General features: G+C 40.9%; 1 protein-coding gene across 1 annotated transcript; it reads left to right on the top strand.

Moving 5' to 3' along the window:
* The first annotated feature begins 1,231 nt into the window (after window positions 1–1,231).
* On the top strand, window positions 1,232–16,499 carry caln2 (calneuron 2). The gene is made up of 5 exons (XM_029519819.1): window positions 1,232–1,358; window positions 5,821–5,964; window positions 7,651–7,763; window positions 13,817–13,970; window positions 16,372–16,499. The coding sequence occupies exons 1-5, from the start codon at window positions 1,241–1,243 to the stop codon at window positions 16,497–16,499; spliced, it is 657 nt and encodes a 218-aa protein (XP_029375679.1). The 5' UTR covers window positions 1,232–1,240.
* The last annotated feature ends 1,877 nt before the right edge of the window (window positions 16,500–18,376 follow it).

The raw sequence follows: 18,376 nt of genomic DNA, 5'->3' as shown, positions 1-18,376 counted from the left end.
CACTGCTTTGTAACGAGACATTAAAGTGTGTGTGTGTTGTGCTGCGTGCAGAATCTTCTTGCCTAAAACATGTTGAACAGATACACGTTGCCATGGTGACCTGAGTATCTTTAATGGGCAGGTGGGACAAGAGTAGAACCAAGAACAGATGGACTGAAGAATAAATTTCCTTCAAGCTCACAAACTATGTGCAGAAACAGACCTTTCAGCACGCACTCTACATGCTGTCTGTCTCAGTCTCGTGCACACAGTCGCTGTCAGACCTGGTGTCCTCTACAGATCACCAGAGCAGATGTGCGCCTATCCTGTGGCTCCAAAAATTTTACAAAGTCTTTGTCTCTTTTCCCAGTCTGTGCCCTGTTCTTCCCTTGGCTCTGATTACAAGATCCATGAAGGATTTAAGTTTTGAATAGCGGAGAGGAGAGGGGGTTGTTTATACTTGTCCATGTTTCCTCTGACAGAGACATCCCCACTTCTGTCTGTATCTCTCCTGTCTGCCAATGGCTTGTTCATGAAATCCTCCTGGGATTTTTATCTCCTCCTTCCTGTCTATCTTGCTCCGTTTTTCCTCACCAGGGTTTAGTCCAGTGTGTACTAGTTGCAGGAATATTACCTGAAGCATATTGCTAAAGTGTCAAAATATTACACTGGGAAAGCCCCCAGAGGGACAGTGCTCATGAATCAAAGCAGCGAAATGCTCATATCACACAACAGGAGGGACCTTGGCTGATTGATGCCCTGTCAGGCCCTGCGGTCTCCTGGGGCGGTGTTAGGTGGCAGTGGGGATCATCTTACAGGACAAGAAGTCAGCAAATCTGATGGTATTGGGGGGCAAGATACAAAATGATAGCAAGTGACAGGGCTTTAGTACTTTTCTTCAGTGGACTGACGGTACTGAACAAAGAACAAACAGGAGAAACACAGCAAGGCAGTGACTGCTAGATAATTCAGAGTTCCTCTTTCTCTTCTGATGGTGTTTTTCAGAACAATGACAGTGGAATTTTTTTCATGACTCCATTGAATTATAATGTGATTACATAATTTGTCACTGTGATTCTGCCACAAGGAGACGGGGGTTTCTCCCAGAAATGAGTATTAGAGTGGAAGGAACAAAGCTCCCACCACAGGAGCATGTGTTTCTAAAAAGGGTTCCACCCGTGCGCACACTAAGACACACTTCCATTTTAGCTCTGGTTTATTTAGACTGTGTGACTTTGTGTGTGTGCTCTACAGGGTGAAGATGCCATTCCACCATGTGCGGGCGGGTCTGCTCTATCCAGACAACTACCTGAGCAGCTCCCTGACCGAGGGCAGCGAGTCTTTCCAGCTCACCAGCCTCTCCACAGAGGAGCTGGGAGGTGAGTCTGCTGACTGAAAGAGAGAGCGAGGGCGGGGGCTTATAGGATAAAGTGTGAAAATACTAGCAATTAATGTTTCACCACTGGAACAATGCAGTTACAATGCTCTAGTCTCCAGGGGAGAATTTTGGCTTTTTGGGTTTTTTTTTTTTTTTTTTTTTCCATTTAACCATTTTGGCAGTGCTTGACTGCATGCATTGGTTTCCAATAACAGATCTAAGGAAATAAAATCAGTCTCAGGACTCAGCCTGTTGGTGTCTGACAGGATTAAAATATATTCGACCAAGACTGAATTAGGACAACAACGTACTGATATTGTTAACCCAATTTGAATTTTCAATCCATGAAAATGTTACACTTCCATTTGAGGTAACAAAAGGTGTTGTGTATGTGAAACAAAAACGCAAGAGAAATCCCATGTGCTAAGTGCAGTTTTTGGAAAACATAAGTATGTTATTTATTTATTCACCAGTGGCCCAAAATTTCTCACCAAAACTTGAAAACTGCGTTGCGTAAAACTGCATATTACAACAACTTTACAGTCATAGCTCTCGTCACTGGGTGTGTCACTGTATTCAGCATAGTCATACCTGTAATCATACAATGTGGCAGCATCACTGAGAGAGATGAGTTATGGCTACTGTCAGATGTGCACAGCAACATGGAGAATATAAAATGCGCCCATTTTTTGTACTGCACTGGATTTTTTTTTTCGCAAAAACAAGTCTCAAGGATAATCTAAGAGGAGAATAGTTGAATAGTAACTTTCTGGTTTGAACTGCAGTAATTGTTGCCATTGTATGCACTCAGTTTTTCTCAAAATTTACATTAGCTTTTATTAGCATTATGTCAAGGGTGTTACAAATGTTGTGGTAGCTAATCCAGTAAAATGTAAAATGTGTCATACCCCATAACCAGAGAAAAATAAGAGAATTAAAAAAAGATTGTAGAATACAAAATGCAGGTTTGATGCAGTGTTTTGTTTTGTTGGTTTTTTTGTAGTACATTTAGTTACTTTCACTGCCAAGCAGCCCGATTTTATGGCCTCGATCTATCGTATGTTATTGGATGGAGTTCCTGATTTGAGCAATCCTATAACATTACCTTAAAACAAAGACCTCTGCATTGCAATAACTGCATATTCTTCTGCCATCAGTTGCTTTTGATGGAAGGAACAGCTAATTCTGTCCCCAAGTGAGAACAGAGAGCAGTGTTGTTTCAGTCTGAGGCTGTTTGCTTGTGTTTATACATGTGGCCTGTTGTAGTTTGCTCGAATGAGCTTTGGTATGAAGTACTTTGTAGCATAAATCTTTTAATCCAGTGTCCCTTGTGCACAACATAAATCAGCCCAGTTCACTGAAAAAGTTGTTTTAGTGTACTAAAGCCACAGAAAGAGCAGCCACAGTGAATGAAAAATATCATCGTCACCACCATCATCATCATCACCATCAGCATCAGTCCAGTTGGCCTGACTCTTTCTCAAGGGCAGTGACAAGGGTAAAGTAGTCTGAACCAATGCAAAGCTATTACATAAATTGGATTTGGACTGGAAGACTTCAGACATTACGATGAGGCATCATTGAAGCTCCGTCAGCTGCATTTCCGACACAACCATTGTGATTGTTTGACATGGACAATATATCCGCAGAATTGGCTGCCAGCTTTTGAAAACTCCTAATCCCCCTTCAAAGAAATGCTGAAGGTTCTTCCAGGATCATCTGCTTGCACAGATAGAAGGCTACTTAATCGTCCCTGTGTTGGACCGCAACCATCCTCTTTAGTTTTGAGGTGTTTCATCCATCATGGTGAGAACATGAACCAGTCCTGGAGGAGTTGATGCAGTAATGTTCATCCACACAGAGGCCAAGCCGCATGCTCATGCTAACAAACACACAGCCGTGTACGGGCAATACATCAGGGGCCAACTCATTCGTACCCTATTGGAAATATACTCCTCACTGAGCTGCATACAAATACATTTCACATTGTTTTGTGTGGCTGCACACTCACCAGCATTCACAGTCTCCCACCTTTGATTCTGACTTTATTTAGAGAGAGAGAGAGAGAGAGAAAGAGAGAGAGAAAGAGGGAGAGAGGGAGGGAGGGAGGGAGGGAGGGGGACAGAGAGAGAGAGAGAGAGAGAGAGAGAGAGAGAGAGAGAGAGAGAGAGAGGAGAGAGAGAGAGAGAGAGAGAGAGAGAGAGAGAGAGAGAGAGAGAGAGAGAGAGAGAGAGAGAGAGAGAGAGAGAGAGAGAGAGAGAGAGAGACAGAGGCAGAGGCACGGTGCTCGGGTCTAGTTATCAGCAGACAGGGATATTTACAGGCTTAGACGGGGGGTGTGAGTGAACTTCGGATCTCACACAACTGACAGAGCAAAGAAAGGCAGAGGAGGCAGATCTGAGACGGGACTTATTACACAGAGGAAGGAAGGAGCGCCATGTCTGGACGAGAATATTAATGACTTGCGGCCTGAGAGAGACAGAGAGAGATGAGCATCATGTAAAATTCATTGTTTAGGTTAGGGAAAGGGTTAGTCTTGGGGAAATACTGATTTAATTCTGTCGTGCAGCAGGGTATCGCGGTTCTCGATTGTCTTTTTCTGCCAAATGCCAGCTAAAATGACACCTTCTCTCACCCCCAAAGTGTAGCGATCCGCAGAAAAATAGAGCACTTGTGTGTGTGTGAAAGGATGTTGAAAAAAGACATGCAGAGTCTCTGCCCCGTTCCTACAGTCTTTATCGAGTCAATAGATTCACTCCCCTTACCTCCACTCTAAATCTGCTCCCCCTATCGCTTAAACAGTGCCAACTGATTGGCAGGTAATTAGCTGGAGATTGACCACAGTGTTTAGCAGGAGGGTCCTCAGAGTCTTGAGTAATTCTGCTGCACAGACAGATTGATACCTCAAGAGATGTGTCTGTTTACTTACAATTCCAACTTTAGCAGGAAGCCTTGCATGTTTGTGGAGAGAGTCAGAATTGCTCTAGGCGATGCTGATGGTGATTGTGCTGCAAGAGGAGATTGGACACATCCCTCTGGGTTTGTGAAACGCAATAAGTATATAAAGATATAATAGAAATAAGGAAAGAGTGTGAGAGAGGTAGAGGCAGTGGGAGATCACCCTCGCCTTGATTTACACGTGAACCTGCAGCACTTCCCTACAGGAAAGCCTGTTATCAGCACTGAGAAGCACCTTTTAGCATCTCCAGACCTGCTAAAATCTGTTAATCATTTATGTCATCACATGGATTAGTCCATCTCACTGATACCATCTGATGGTTCACTGTCACGCAGGATACAGGCATCATAAAGCTGAAATCTTTTAGCAATTGTTTGATTTCAATTTGTTTTATTCTGTAAGTCCTTCAGCTGAGACAGGTCATTCCCCTCCTCCTATTACCAAGACAGCATTGGTACTAAAGAATGACAGGACTCTGATCTGGGTTCACTACAGTAAGGTTGGGACTACACCTGGATTATCTGCAGCTGATCATTTGTGGACGCTCAGCAGCACTGACTTATCCATGCATTTAGCGGCAGTGGAGAACCTTTAGCACTGATTTGTAGTGGTGTTTCTATGTGAAATTGTAAAATGAAGCATTCACTCCTTTTGCCTTGCTTCCACAACATTTATGCTCCACAAGTGTGTTTTCACTCCATAGCTAGTTACTCTTTTCTTTGTTGGCTGCTTGGTGCTGAGCAGGTAGTGTACCAAAGCTTTCTAGAGTGTTATTACAGCTTCTGGAAACGGTAGTGTTAGTACAGTGAGGCTGAGCTAAAGCAGCAAATGGTCTGTAAAAGGAAAACAATGAAACCTTTTAGAGCTGAGGGGAACGGTAAAGTCAGCTGACCTCTTCAACATAGAAATGCTCATTTAAGTCATTGAGGATAGAGAAAATATTGATTATAACCACTTTGGAGTTTGATAAGGATTGTTGATCAGGCGAAAAAGAAGAGATGGGGACCACACAACATACTCTTTCAGGAAAAGGTAAAGCTGTGTCATTTAAAGTGTATGAACACACACCCGCTGCTGCTATTTTATTAAAATCTGTTTGTTATAAGGACATACGGAAACCCAAAGATCAAAGACACTGTATGTCAAGGAGACAAAAATAAATAAATAACTTTTTCACCAGTGAAAATGAAAAGAAATCTCCTGATAGCATCTCAAATGTGTCAGTCAGTCACAGCATCTCAAATATGAAAAAAAGAAACAATAAAGGAGAGAAACACATCTTTGGAAAAAATACGTGCAAGAGTCAATCAATTAAGCTTTTAATGACAACACATAAAATAAAGATTAAACAGATCTGCTGTGCACCCCCTCACCCTCCCACCCCCCCATCCACCACAACATACAAGACGTGCAAGAACTAGACGAGCGAAGGCACTTCTTCAATAAAGTACGTGGTCACAGGTAGAAATGTACAGTGACAATATGTTTTGCGCTTGCCGTGCAGAGATCCGTGAGGCGTTTCGTGTTTTGGACCGTGATGGGAATGGTTTCATCTCCAAACAGGAGCTGGGCATGGCCATGCGTTCCCTGGGTTACATGCCCAGCGAAGTGGAGCTGGCCATCATCATGCAGAGACTGGACATGGATGGTGAGGCACTACATAAGGACACACACTTGGGTGCATGCACCAGGCACAAAGAACATAGAGTGAATGTCTGTGTGGCTGCCTGAAATATGAATATAATGTTTCTTTGTTTGTGATATATATATATATATATATATATTCAAACATTAGGTGCACAAGGTTGAAGAAGAGCATTTTCATTTTCAACAAAAGGAAGCCGTATGAATATTTCTATGCTGTTGAATTTCAATGTGATGTGATGATGAAAAACACAGGTAAACACAGAGGTTTTAAACTTCCTTCAAAAAAAAAATGCAATTTTGGGTTATATCATCCTCCAAACTGTTCCTGCAAAATGCTTCTAAACTGCCTTCAAAGAAGCAGGTGGTCAATTGTCAAAAACAAATTCCACTGAGACAGTAAAGAGAGAACCTGTCTGCACCTGTTTCTTAAACTCCAGCTCTACTTGTAACTTCACACCAAACTACGATTACCCCTCAGCAGTCCCTGCATCAGTAAGTCTCATCTTCCTGCTCTTGATTCCACAGCTCATGGTAAATATCAAAGGTCGAAGCTAAAAGCATTCTCCTTTTGCCTCCTCCAGAGCAGCATGGCCATTTGTTCAGAGGAGAAACAGCATCTCTTAAAGTCCTCTACTGCATGTCAGTCCTTATTAGATGGTAGACAATCTGCAATGTCTCGCGTATAATTAATTTTATGTGGTTAAGAAATCTTGATCTGCTGATGTGTGGCATTATCCTCTTACCTGTGCTCTCCAAGTACAAGATTTTATCATGTTAATTTAAAGCTGCATTTCTAATCAGAGAGCTGATGTTTTTTCATACTAGTCATGAGTCACATGAAGAAATTGTGTAACTAACTACAGTATAGGGATGAAAAACTGAGCTCCATTTAAAACCAGGTAAATACCTTCTTCATCATATGTTGAACTGTGTGTTTACCTTCTATATTACATCTTCAGCTGGCCTGCTGCGCCCTGTCTAAAATACCCTCTGGATTACATTGCGAGTAATTAGGCTTTAATTGTTGCAAGTTTAGCAGCTGAATACTAACTTGATTCCTCCTTCAATGAGTACCAAATTACATGCTTTTGTTTTTTTTTTTTTTTTTTTTTTTAAAGGAAATGTCTTGGAAAATATTCAGAATTCATATTCAGTGTTTTCCTCCTACCAATAAAATCAAGATCACTGGCACTTAGACGGTCTACTGATGCTTCTCATATGCTCCTTAGGACAGCAAATAATAAATAGGCCATTAGATAACACTGTAAACTGCTGGTAATATCAGTGTTGGAACCGTAGAGTTTTTTATGTCTACGCAGTAATTCAGTTGAAATGACGTGCTGTTGCAGACACGCTGGGGTCATTGGCTGTTGATTGCAATCTCAATAACAACATGCAGCAGGAGAATACATAATGCAAAGCCTCACAAGTTGTGTCCTTTGAATTCAAATTTGGCAAATGTTCCTAAACTTGCCACAAATATTATATGAAAAGTGAATTAGGGCTGGAAATGTCATGGTGTGTCTTTTTTTTTTTTTTTTTTTTTTCATGTATAAAGGTAGGTCTTGCTGTTTATTGATGCCAGTGCACTTTTTTGTTTTTCCAATCATAAATTCCTCAAAATCTTATTTCCTTTTATCCTGATGTGTGTCTGTTTTGTCTTTGTGTTGATGTGTGTACCCTACAGGGGACGGCCAGGTGGACTTTGAGGAGTTCATGACGATACTGGGGCCCAAACTGCTGTCGTCCGACAACCGAGAAGGATTCCTAGGCAACACCATTGACAACATCTTCTGGCAGGTGAGAAACCAACCATTCTACTCTCAGCTGGCAAACAACCTGTTTCTCATCGCTCACTCATCATGTACCGGCTCCATCCTTTACGCCTCCTCTTAGATACTCCGTCTCACCTCTGACTGTGTATTTCAGAAGTCAGAGCCGTTCTTAAATCCTTAGCACAATCCTAGTTTCTGCAGGGAGTCTGCATAGACTCACACCTATTTATGTGTGGAAATGCACAAGCACATGCTGAGACCCATGCACCCCCATCCCTCAACGGGTTCCTTGGTTTTCTATCAAACACAGAGATTTTACTCTTTTGGTTTAGAGCCTTGAAGAAAAGGACACCTGCTGAGAATCAAGTGTTGTATTTACATGAATATGTGTATGCTTTGTGGTTTGGGGGTGTGTGTGTTTATCTCTCCCAATGTTGAAGGAGCTATTAGCATAATAACTATTTCAGGGATGTGTTCATAAATGGGTAAAGTCTGAGCTGGTGTGCTTTCATCTGTCCAAACTTTCACTCACTCACTCATCTTCATCTGCATCCGGGGCGCGGGGCTGCTGGAGCCAATCCCAGCACACATTGGGCGAGGGTCGGGGTACACCCTGGACAGGTCGCCATTCTCTCACAGGGCCAACAAACAGAGACCAACAACCACTCACACTCACACCTACGGTCAATTTAGAGTTTCCAGTTAACCTATACATGCATGTCTTTGGACGATGGGAGAACATGCACGCAGACACGGGGAGAACATGCAAACTCTGCACAGAAAGGACCCAGGCTGGGAACTGAACACACGACCTTCTTATTGTGGGGCGACAGCGCTAACTGCTACACCACCACGCTGCCCAGGTGAAATTTTATTTTTTTTAATTATTCTTGATTTCAGATAGTGTTATTTTTTTGTTTTTTTTGCCTCCAAGTAAGACACAACAATAATGTAAAGTACAGTGATTGTGTATGCGTGGTTGTGTGTAGTCTGTAGGGAGTGTTGAGTATAAAGACGGCTGGTTAAGCAGGGTGACAACTCTCAGGGAGCTGTTCTTGGATTTTCATTGAGTCAAATGAGAAGAGAAATTTAGAGGGTGACTCACTGGAATGAGGAGGTGTGTGTGTCTCTATGTAAATGTGGCCCAGTATGTTTTTTTATGACGTTAGACTCTCTTCATCTTAGATTTCATTGTGCAGTCACTTAAGACAAAAAAAAAAACCAGCATCTGTCATTCACAACAGACAACAAAATAAACGAATCCATTAAAAGTCAGATAATTTCTATGTAAATTATGTGGAATATAGGACCTTTTTTTTTTTTTTTAAGAAAATATGATGCACAGTGTATGACTGACAAAGAGATGGGACAACCGGCATAGCTGAGAGAGATGAGGAGAATAGAGAGGCAAGCTGGGCAAGATGCGGGTAAAGAGGGGGGGGTGCTGGTGGAGTGGGGAGATGCCCCACATAAGGATACAGGCATATAAAAGAAAATCACAAAGGAGAAGAGTGGGAGAAAATGAAAGAAGAGGTACAAGAGACTGTGATTCATGAAGGTCGCAGACGGCGTGCGTCTCAGGGGTGATTTAAAATGTTCAACTCCCACTAAGAGAGAGAGACGCAGACCAAGAGAAAACAGGAAGAAAAGGGGACGGAAAACAGAGAGACAGAAGAAGACAGAAAGCAGGAGAGGGTAGAGGAAGCAAGAAAATGAAGGCAGAGAGCAAAAAAAATATAGGAAGGAGTAGGAGGGGGATGAAATGGTGGGAGGAAGTGCATTTGAGGACTGTGAGAGCAGTGTATTGTGTGTGTGTGTGTGTGTTTGCTTATATTTCACAGATCTCAGAGGGAGGCAAGAAAAGAGGTAGAGTCATTGTGTTGAAAAGAAAAAGGTGGAAGAGAAGGAGGTGCATCATGGTGGGCCATAATGACTCAGATCAGATAAGAGCCACACACAGTGAGATGAATAATGGATGTCACCATGTTGGAGTGGTATGTTTTGTGGTAATTACGTTTCCTATGTGTTGCGTTTGTGTGTATATGTCTTGATTAGAGAAACATTTTCTGTATCTCTCTGTATTTTCCACTGTAGCGTGGTGTGAGTAAAACCTCTGGGAGATTCAGATATCTGCTTGGAGAACTCCCGACTCGAGTTTCTTCATTTCTGCTGACAGTCAGTAAATTAGGTATGATAAAGGACGCATCCAGTCTTCCATTGCAAATTAAGCTGAAGTGCCTAAAGATAGTAATTTCTGGCTGCAGTTAAAAATTTGAACCAATATCAATGCAATGTTTATAAGACATACAACTGCAGAATCTTTTACTGTTTTATAATAGCTTAACAATGTTGTCGACTAGTCACAAAAGCATTTAATCAACCACACGAGACATACAGCCATTCACGCTCGTGCCTACAGGCAATTATAGAATCCAAGACATGCATGGAAAACATGCAAACTCCACACAGAAAGGCCCCAGGAATCAAACCTACAACCTTCTTGTTGTGGGGCAACAGCAGTACCCACTATGCTGCCGTGCAGGCTAGACAGAGGTCAAAGAGCGAAAGGGCCAGTGATGGGCTAACCAATGTCTTCTACATCTGCTGAGACAGTAAATGCTCATCATCATATGCAGTGATGGCAAATATGGAGTCATTTATAAAATGCAATATGTACGTGTTACATAATAGCTGCCATTTGATGGGTGGTTTCATCCAAAGAGCAGCACCATGGGTGCAATTATTCTATCGCTGGAGTCTAAAAGCAAATGGGATCGGGCTGTTGAGGCTCCTTTACTGTAGACCTGTGTCCTTTAGGCTGACAAAACCTATTTTCAGGAGTTGTCTTTCATTCCTCAACAATTATGATTTATTATAGTTCTCTAGATGTGGTTTCTCCTTTTTATTTACTTGTAATTTATGTTGCCTTTTTTTTTAGATTAGTTATTTTAGTTATTTTACCCACAGCTTTATACAAGTGATTTTTTTTTTTTTTTTTTTTTTTGCAAGTGCTGATGGTTAGTTTTCCAAACAAAAAGACAAACATCACTTGATCTTGAACGTGTCATCTGACTCAAGCAGCACCACTGAAAAATAGAAAAATGAGAGCAAGAGTGCAGGATAAATGGGGCAATTTTTGCAGGTTGTCGCTCAGGGTGAGTTTTTAGAGAAGGGTCAGAAGATAAGCCAGGTGTAAGACTGACGAAACATGTTTGTGCCATACGGGGGAGGCAGGATAAGACAGGAAGGACAGCATCTAAGCACCTGGTATGATTGATTTGTCCTGGCGCCTTCAGTAAGTCACCGGTCACTGTGTGTGATTTCCCCCCCTGCTGTTTCCATCTCTCACACACACAAACGGCATTGAATTCATCCAGCAGAAGACAAAACGCGCTGACAGGCAAACTCTCCAGTCTTAGTCCCAATCGTGTGTGTGTGTGTGTGTGTGTGTGTCTGTGTGTGCGTGGATCTGGATGTCCTTCAGAGACCAGGCAGATGGAGAAATCACTCTGCTGTTTGGTAACAAGAAGCAGGTTCATTGTGGCGTTTCCTCTCCCAGACAGACAGGAACATTGTACATTCTCTGTGCTCCTGCCCTGACCTGTCATGTCGTCTGTCGTGCGGCTTCTTTCCAAAAGGTTGTTCCCAAAAGCCGCCTGCATCCATTCTTTGCAGAGAGAAGTTTGGCAACAAGGGCAGCAAAAATCAAACAGCTCAGGCCTTCCAACTGCCACTCCCTCTTTCTCTGCTGCTGTCAGGTGCTACACAGTTACCGACTGAATTATAGCAGTGAAAGGCTGTGTTTTTATTTGAACGTAATTTAAATCACACACACTCTGATGGGGTAGAAGCCTGTTTCATTGAAATGTATATCATAATTGTCATTCCTATCTTTCTTCACTTGAGAAAAAAATTCTAACTGTGATTTAATTTGTTTGGTTTTTAAAAGATTTCTGTCCGTTAAGGTTAACAGCCTAAACATCCAAACCTTCAGTTAAGGTGCTTTACAATCTAAGATGCTATGATTTTCAGTCTGGTTTGGCTCTTCTAATGTAATTGGATCTTTATTGTCTCTCGCTAGATTCCTTTGTTTGCAATTTATTAAAAGCTCATGTTTGAACAAGAAGGAGGAGGATAAAGGAGCAAATTAATGAGTGTGTGTCTGTGTGTGTGTGAAATTATTCTTCTATTTACTGTGATGTCCCAGGTCTGCTAATAATGGTGTCTGGGGGTGTGTGTGTTTGTAATTAAAGTGTAAATCATCTAAAAGACAGAAGGGACAGTAAGACGGGAATCGATGCACATTTGCAGATGTGTATTGATTCTTTGGACGTTTACTGCACATCAATGCACAAAGAAGCAGGCAGGCGATGAACTGTATATTAAGAGCACACCTAAGTGTTTATGTAAAATCTGTTTCTTATCATTTGTATATATGAATGTTAAGGAATTATGTCGCACTTTCATATGAAGGTATCGCTATAGTTTTTTCATTCTAGCCCTTTCTTCAATAAATATCAATAAATCAATTATTTTGACTGCAAAACAGTTTTCAGTCAAATTTCATCACATACTTGCACAAGACCCTCAATACAAAGAAATGATATTGTCAAAGTGAAAGGTGTAACTCAATGGATAATTGGTTAAAGGAATGGTTTCACATTTAGTGAAATAAGATTATTATGGAGGAGCTTCCTCCACAGTGTTACATTGGCATTAACACTGAAATTAGAGGAAATGGGCAGCCTGGTTCAATCCAAAGGTTAAAAATGATTGCAGGCTTCCCCAAGTCTCCCCTGGCTGCTGCTAAATCTCACAGTGACATCAGGACTCAGACACTAAGCCCGGTGCAGATATAGCTCCACAAAACTCACAGCAAAATGCCAATTTCATGTTTAAACGCAGAGGTCAATACAAAAAAAGTTTTAACTAAATAAGCTGTGACTTTGGCCACAGGCAGTTGTTTCTTTATTTGAAGTCTTTATGCCAAGCCAAGCCTAGCAGCCTTTTGGCTGGATCAATTTTCTCTGTCACTTATCAGCAAGATGCTGCATGCACTGTTTTTTTTTTTTTTTTTTCCTGGAATCTCAAATAATTTCTGTAATGAAAAAGTTCCCTCCAATTCTGACTAAGCATTCAACAGCTGGTTCTGGATGCATTTTTTTTTTCCCAGTACCAACACTGAGGTTATGTCTTACTACTAAAAGCAATAGTAGCTCTCCTTTTCCTTTTCTGTTCTTAGCATTTGGCAGTAGCAGTAAAGCACAAGTATGATTACCCTCCTGTGAACGTCTTCTTCACTATCTCGGCTCTTTCCCGTCCCTATACCTCTATTATCTGCCAGTTCTCATTTCTCCATCTGTGTCTCCCACTACGTCCATCCACTCAGTTTTCTCAGTCCTCTCCATATTTCCTCTTTGCTCATCTTACACTCTCTCTCTTAGACTCTATATCAACCCCTTATTTTATGCCTCTCTGTCTCGGTACGTCCATCTGTTGTGTTAAATCAAGCGACTGATTGTATCTGATTCTGTCAGTGAGGTAAATAAATGCTGTGTGTTTGTATAGCTTTTAGTGTGAGATGACAGGTCGGACATGATGTTTGGGAAGGTCAGACAGAGGACAGGACAAATACTGAGACAAATTCAGACTCTAAGGGAGTGATTGGTCACGGCCTCATAAATCATTTTCAACACTAACCCAATGCACACACTGCTGAGAATAGAACCTACAATGAAGTGAATGTGTTGATATTTTATTGTAATTGATACGTGCACTAACCTGGTGGTCCTATGCATGCATTTATCCAGCAATATTAATCCACACGCATGTTTGCATACTGATTCAGGTCTGCAAAAATAGCACCAGTGATGCACAGGCAAACAAGCTGCTGGTACATCACTAAAGACAGCCTTCTTTATTGCCTGAATGTCTGTAAATGCAGCAAAGTCTAAATGTAGAAGCCATAATCTTTTTCACAGCTCGTACATTTAATTCTTATCGTGTGTTATATCTGGCCTCATAAAGCCGCTCTGTGGAAGACTGTGTGTCTGCATTGATCGCTGTGTGCCCCTACAGTTTGACATGCAGCAGCTGTCTCTGGATGAGCTAAAACAGGTGCTGTTCCACGCCTTCCGGGACCACCTGACAATGAAGGACATAGAGAACATCATCATCACCGAGGAGGAGAGCCTCAATGAAACTTCAGGGAACTGCCCTGAGTACGAGGGAGGTGAGAAAGCCGTTCTCCTGGAAACTTTGTTGTTATAAATACCTTTTACTTACAATAATTTCATTTGCTCTGTAGCTCCTGAGGCTGAATTTAGCCTATTTGGCATTAAAACATTCATGTCCTTACAGGAATACTCTTTTGTGCATAAAACACCTGATACAGAAGAATATCATTACAATTTACGTGTATGTGTCTCAGGAGGAACTAGGCATAAAGATGAAAAGCAGGGCTTAATTATCCTGTTTCCAGGTCTCTATTGTCTCTTTGGGTTATTCAGCAATTCATATTGATGGTGAATGGTGACTGATTCTGCTGTTTGTGAGATAATTGACCAGAGGATTAAGAATACAGGCACAATCCCTCTGCTATCCAGCTATAATCTTAATAAATTTTAATTAGAACGAGGCCACAAGCTTGGATTAGATCAGCACAGCAGAAATGACTGCTGTAAGTTGAATTTAAACAGCTCAATGACACATTCCAAGTCAGCAGGAAAATCTCTAAGTTTACTGCTCACAGCGACTTCTCATTAACATTCAAATAAAAGTGGCATCCACAGGGAAGATCAGTCACTACTCACTGGTTAGGACAAAATAAAACCAAATATCCTTGCTAAATGTAGGTACTGAAACAAAACAGCAGTCCAGTTTAATACTTAGAGGAAACTGTTGGGCTGTTTCAAGCCTGACTGGTTTTATGGGAGGTTACATGCTGGAACTATTTACTTCTGTCCTCTGGCTGACAATCCAACACGGACAAGACACATGAGAGCATATTTATTTATTTATTTAATTAATCTTTATTATCAAGATCTAATTAGAGATATTTAGTTCGAGACATGTAATTTAATTTTTGTGTAGACAAGCTCCACACTGGGCACAGTCATTGACGGTAGTATTGGACTTCATATCTCAGTTGAAAAGTTAAGCATGCTTTGGAAAATGTCAGACCACTCCTTTAAGGCTAAATTATAGATGAACATTTAATACCGAGTTTGCTTTAAAGTCTTCTCGAAATGAAATGGAAAAGAAATAACTCGACTTTCTAAGTCTTGTTGAGTAAGATTGAAGGTAGATTGGATTTGCTTCTATACCACTGAGCCTTCATCTGTAATGTACTTAGAGAGAGGTCAAGAACTCTCATGCTTGCTTAGCAAAAAAGGTGTCATAATTAATGAGAAATTCTATTAAAGTCAAGGTCGTGCCTTTGTTTCCTTGAGTTGCAAAGCCAGGAGGGTTGATGAGTTTTTCCTACTGGAGTATTCAAGTGAAGCATACAGGAGACAGAAGTTTTGTTGCTTAGGGGAAAGAAGAAACCTGAAACTGACCCTTGGTGAGTTGTAGTCCAGAGTAAGAAATTGCTTGTCTTCGGTGAAACTTCAACCAAGTCAGACAAGGACAAAGGTGAAGCTGGATCAAACACAGAAAGTCTTAATGAATCCATTGGGTGCCAGCCTACAGTCTCCAGAAGTCCTAAGAAGAGAGAGCTAGGAGGAAATGGAGAAACTTAGCGGAGAAGGGACAGTGAAGGAGGAGATAAGAGGCTAAGGAAGGATCAGGAAACTGCTGGCTTGGCACTCCTCTCACATAGTTTCTGGTGTTAAAGGAAGAAAATGCTGTGGAGTTAGGGCGAGGAAAGAGAAAAGAAGGAGGGGGATAAAGGAGCTAGATGAAGAGGTGTGTAGTCTCTCTCATGCCGGACAGCTGTATGCCCACATTCTCAACACCACCTTTTCACAGCTGCCTCCGTCTTCCTCTCTGTCCAGTTGGACGTCAGCACCTTTGACAATCCCTCTCAGATCCACGACTCGGAGCTTTGACTTGATTTGTTGATACAACACATGATTCTAACAAACTGAGACAAGCAGACTGTCAGAGCTTTATTGCTGCAAGGCCTGTTGGGGGACACATATGTCTCTGCGCCTCATCCTCTGCCTACTTATCTCTTTGGGGGGTTTAGAGGAGTTTCGAGCTAAACATAGGTGCCAGAACTCTCACAGCAGTCCTCCTGTCTTTGTTTTTTCCACAGCAGAACTAGTATAAGTCAATAAGTTTTCCTTTTTATTGCCTACAGTAGAATAAATATTGGTTTCCAATAAAAATGCACTGACAGATTTCATGTCCCAATTGTCCACTTGAGATAACATCCATTTCTAGTTTTATTTCTATCTGTATTGTGAAGATTGTTCAAGCATCATTATAGTTTTTGTAATAGTTTTTTTGTTTTTTTTTATTGTTTCCATTTTTCACTTCGTAAAATTTGTGGAGATTAACACACATTCATATAGATAATGCTTTATGGGCATTTTCAGAAAGCTTGTACTGCATCATATGTGTATATATTTTTATTCCTAATTAAAATTGTCCTTTTTTCTTTTTTTCTTCCCTTTCTCTCCTCCCAGTCCATCCTAAGAAGAAGAATCGGCAGACGTGTGTCAGGAAAAGCCTGATATGCGCCTTCGCCATGGCTTTCATCATCAGTGTCATGCTTATCGCAGCCAATCAGATGTTGCGGAACGGCATGGAGTAACCAATTGCACTGTGAGCATAGGGATTGGACAGAACAGCCATGACCTCACATCTTGTCTTTGCAGCCAAAGCTGGACCAGCCACAACCCAAGCACTTCTCTAAACAATCAGTTAAGGTTTTTATTTTGATTTCAAAGTTTATTTTAAACTTAAACCTTACAGAGGCAGACAGCGTGAGTACAATGAATAGCGATGTTTTGGATTTCATTGAATATATCACCGTGCAGAGATACTGGACTTACTGGTCACAAGGACCCAGAACTGGAAAGGAATTGTGTTTTTATACAAATCAGGAGCAAAAAAAAAAAAAAAAAAGGGAATTATTTTGCTGTTTTCAAGACCAGGACCACCCTTTAAACTTAATTTTCTAATAACCGAAAATACGCATCAGGTGCTTTGAGCCATTACAAATTTACAATGTGGTTATGGAAAACTGCATATATATGATTATATTCAGATTTATATCCATACTAACATATTTATAGATATATAAAGAAAGATATAGATGAAGATGTATGTACACCCAAGGAAAGTTGCACTTAATGTTGGGCACAGTATTTCTCTCGTTTAGTCTCTCGTATAAACAGAACAAAAGTCTTTGTGTGTCTGTACAAGGAGCACAACTTGGTAATCAGTGAGGGACCACCTAAGAACCACTGTTTTCCCCTTATCGCTCCTTTTTTTTAGTCTTTCAGAAGAAAGACTGACTGGTCACTCAACATATGTGTGGGTCTGTTTAAAAGAAAAAAAAAAACTGTGGGAAACAACATATCTGTACAAAGAAAGTGGAGGGTTTTTGGGGGTAATTGTAAGACCAGGCAGAGATGGATGATGTTTAGGTGTTTGTTGGAGGAAAATATTTCAGCTCATCTTATTGTAATACTGCCCAACAGTGGTAAACATGGACCACACAAAAGCATGTCAGTATATACACTGCCATACAAACATTACTGTTAGTCCAGCTTCCTGTGCTCTATATATATATATATATATATATATATATATATATATATATATATATATATATATATATAGAGCACAGTTCGATTATGTATATTTATAGTCTAGCTGTGTTATACAGTCTGTGTTCTGTATTTTATTTTATCTGAACAGCACAGCAGAATGTATGAAGGGTAGAAACTAGTGAGATATATCAGGGATATATAGTAGAGCTGTGAATTACTGTTGCTACAGCTGTTTTCTTGGAATAGGTTGCGCCCGTGTGGTCAAGAGGAGAACTGTGGCTAAATGTTTGAACAGCCATGTTTACAAAGTGTTCACAAATGAAACACAGAACTGATTTGGAGCTTCTATGGGTGTCATGAAGGCAGTTTGGTCCACGATAGAGAACATTCTTTTCTTTTTTTTAAGTGGCAGAATCACAAGCAAATTCTTTTCCGACATCCCAAACTGTGTTGTTGTTGCTGTGTGGAGCTCAGGCCTGCATGAGAGGCTGACGGTATCAGCTCTGCCTGTGATAGTTTCTGGAGTCTTATCTGTGTTTTCACGGTTCAGGTCTGATAACACTACTATGTTGAACCACTACCAAGATGAAATGGGAAACACCTTGTAGGGGTTTACAATCGCACTCCTCTTTTGTAATGAAGCTGCCCGGAGTTGAACATCCTAATGACACCGCCGATTCAACTTGAGGAAAGATTGCTTTATTATATTCTATTCTTTTTCTCCAAAATGTGGCTGCAGGGCTGGCCAGTAAAAAGATGTCACTGTTAATCTTCTATCACTGGAATTGTATTGTGAATTGTGAATTGAATTATTCATATTCTGTTATTGTTCTCAAAACTTCTCAAAGAATCTCAAAATGTTCACAACTTGAGATCACCTTCAGAGCATCAGTGGAACATAGTTCATTAAAGC

This window comes from Echeneis naucrates, chromosome 14, assembly GCF_900963305.1.
Source record: "Echeneis naucrates chromosome 14, fEcheNa1.1, whole genome shotgun sequence".
In the NCBI taxonomy this organism is placed as follows: Eukaryota; Metazoa; Chordata; class Actinopteri; order Carangiformes; family Echeneidae; genus Echeneis; species Echeneis naucrates.
The sequence above is the reverse complement of the archived record's forward strand: the minus strand, read 5'-3'. Positions and strand labels throughout refer to the sequence as shown.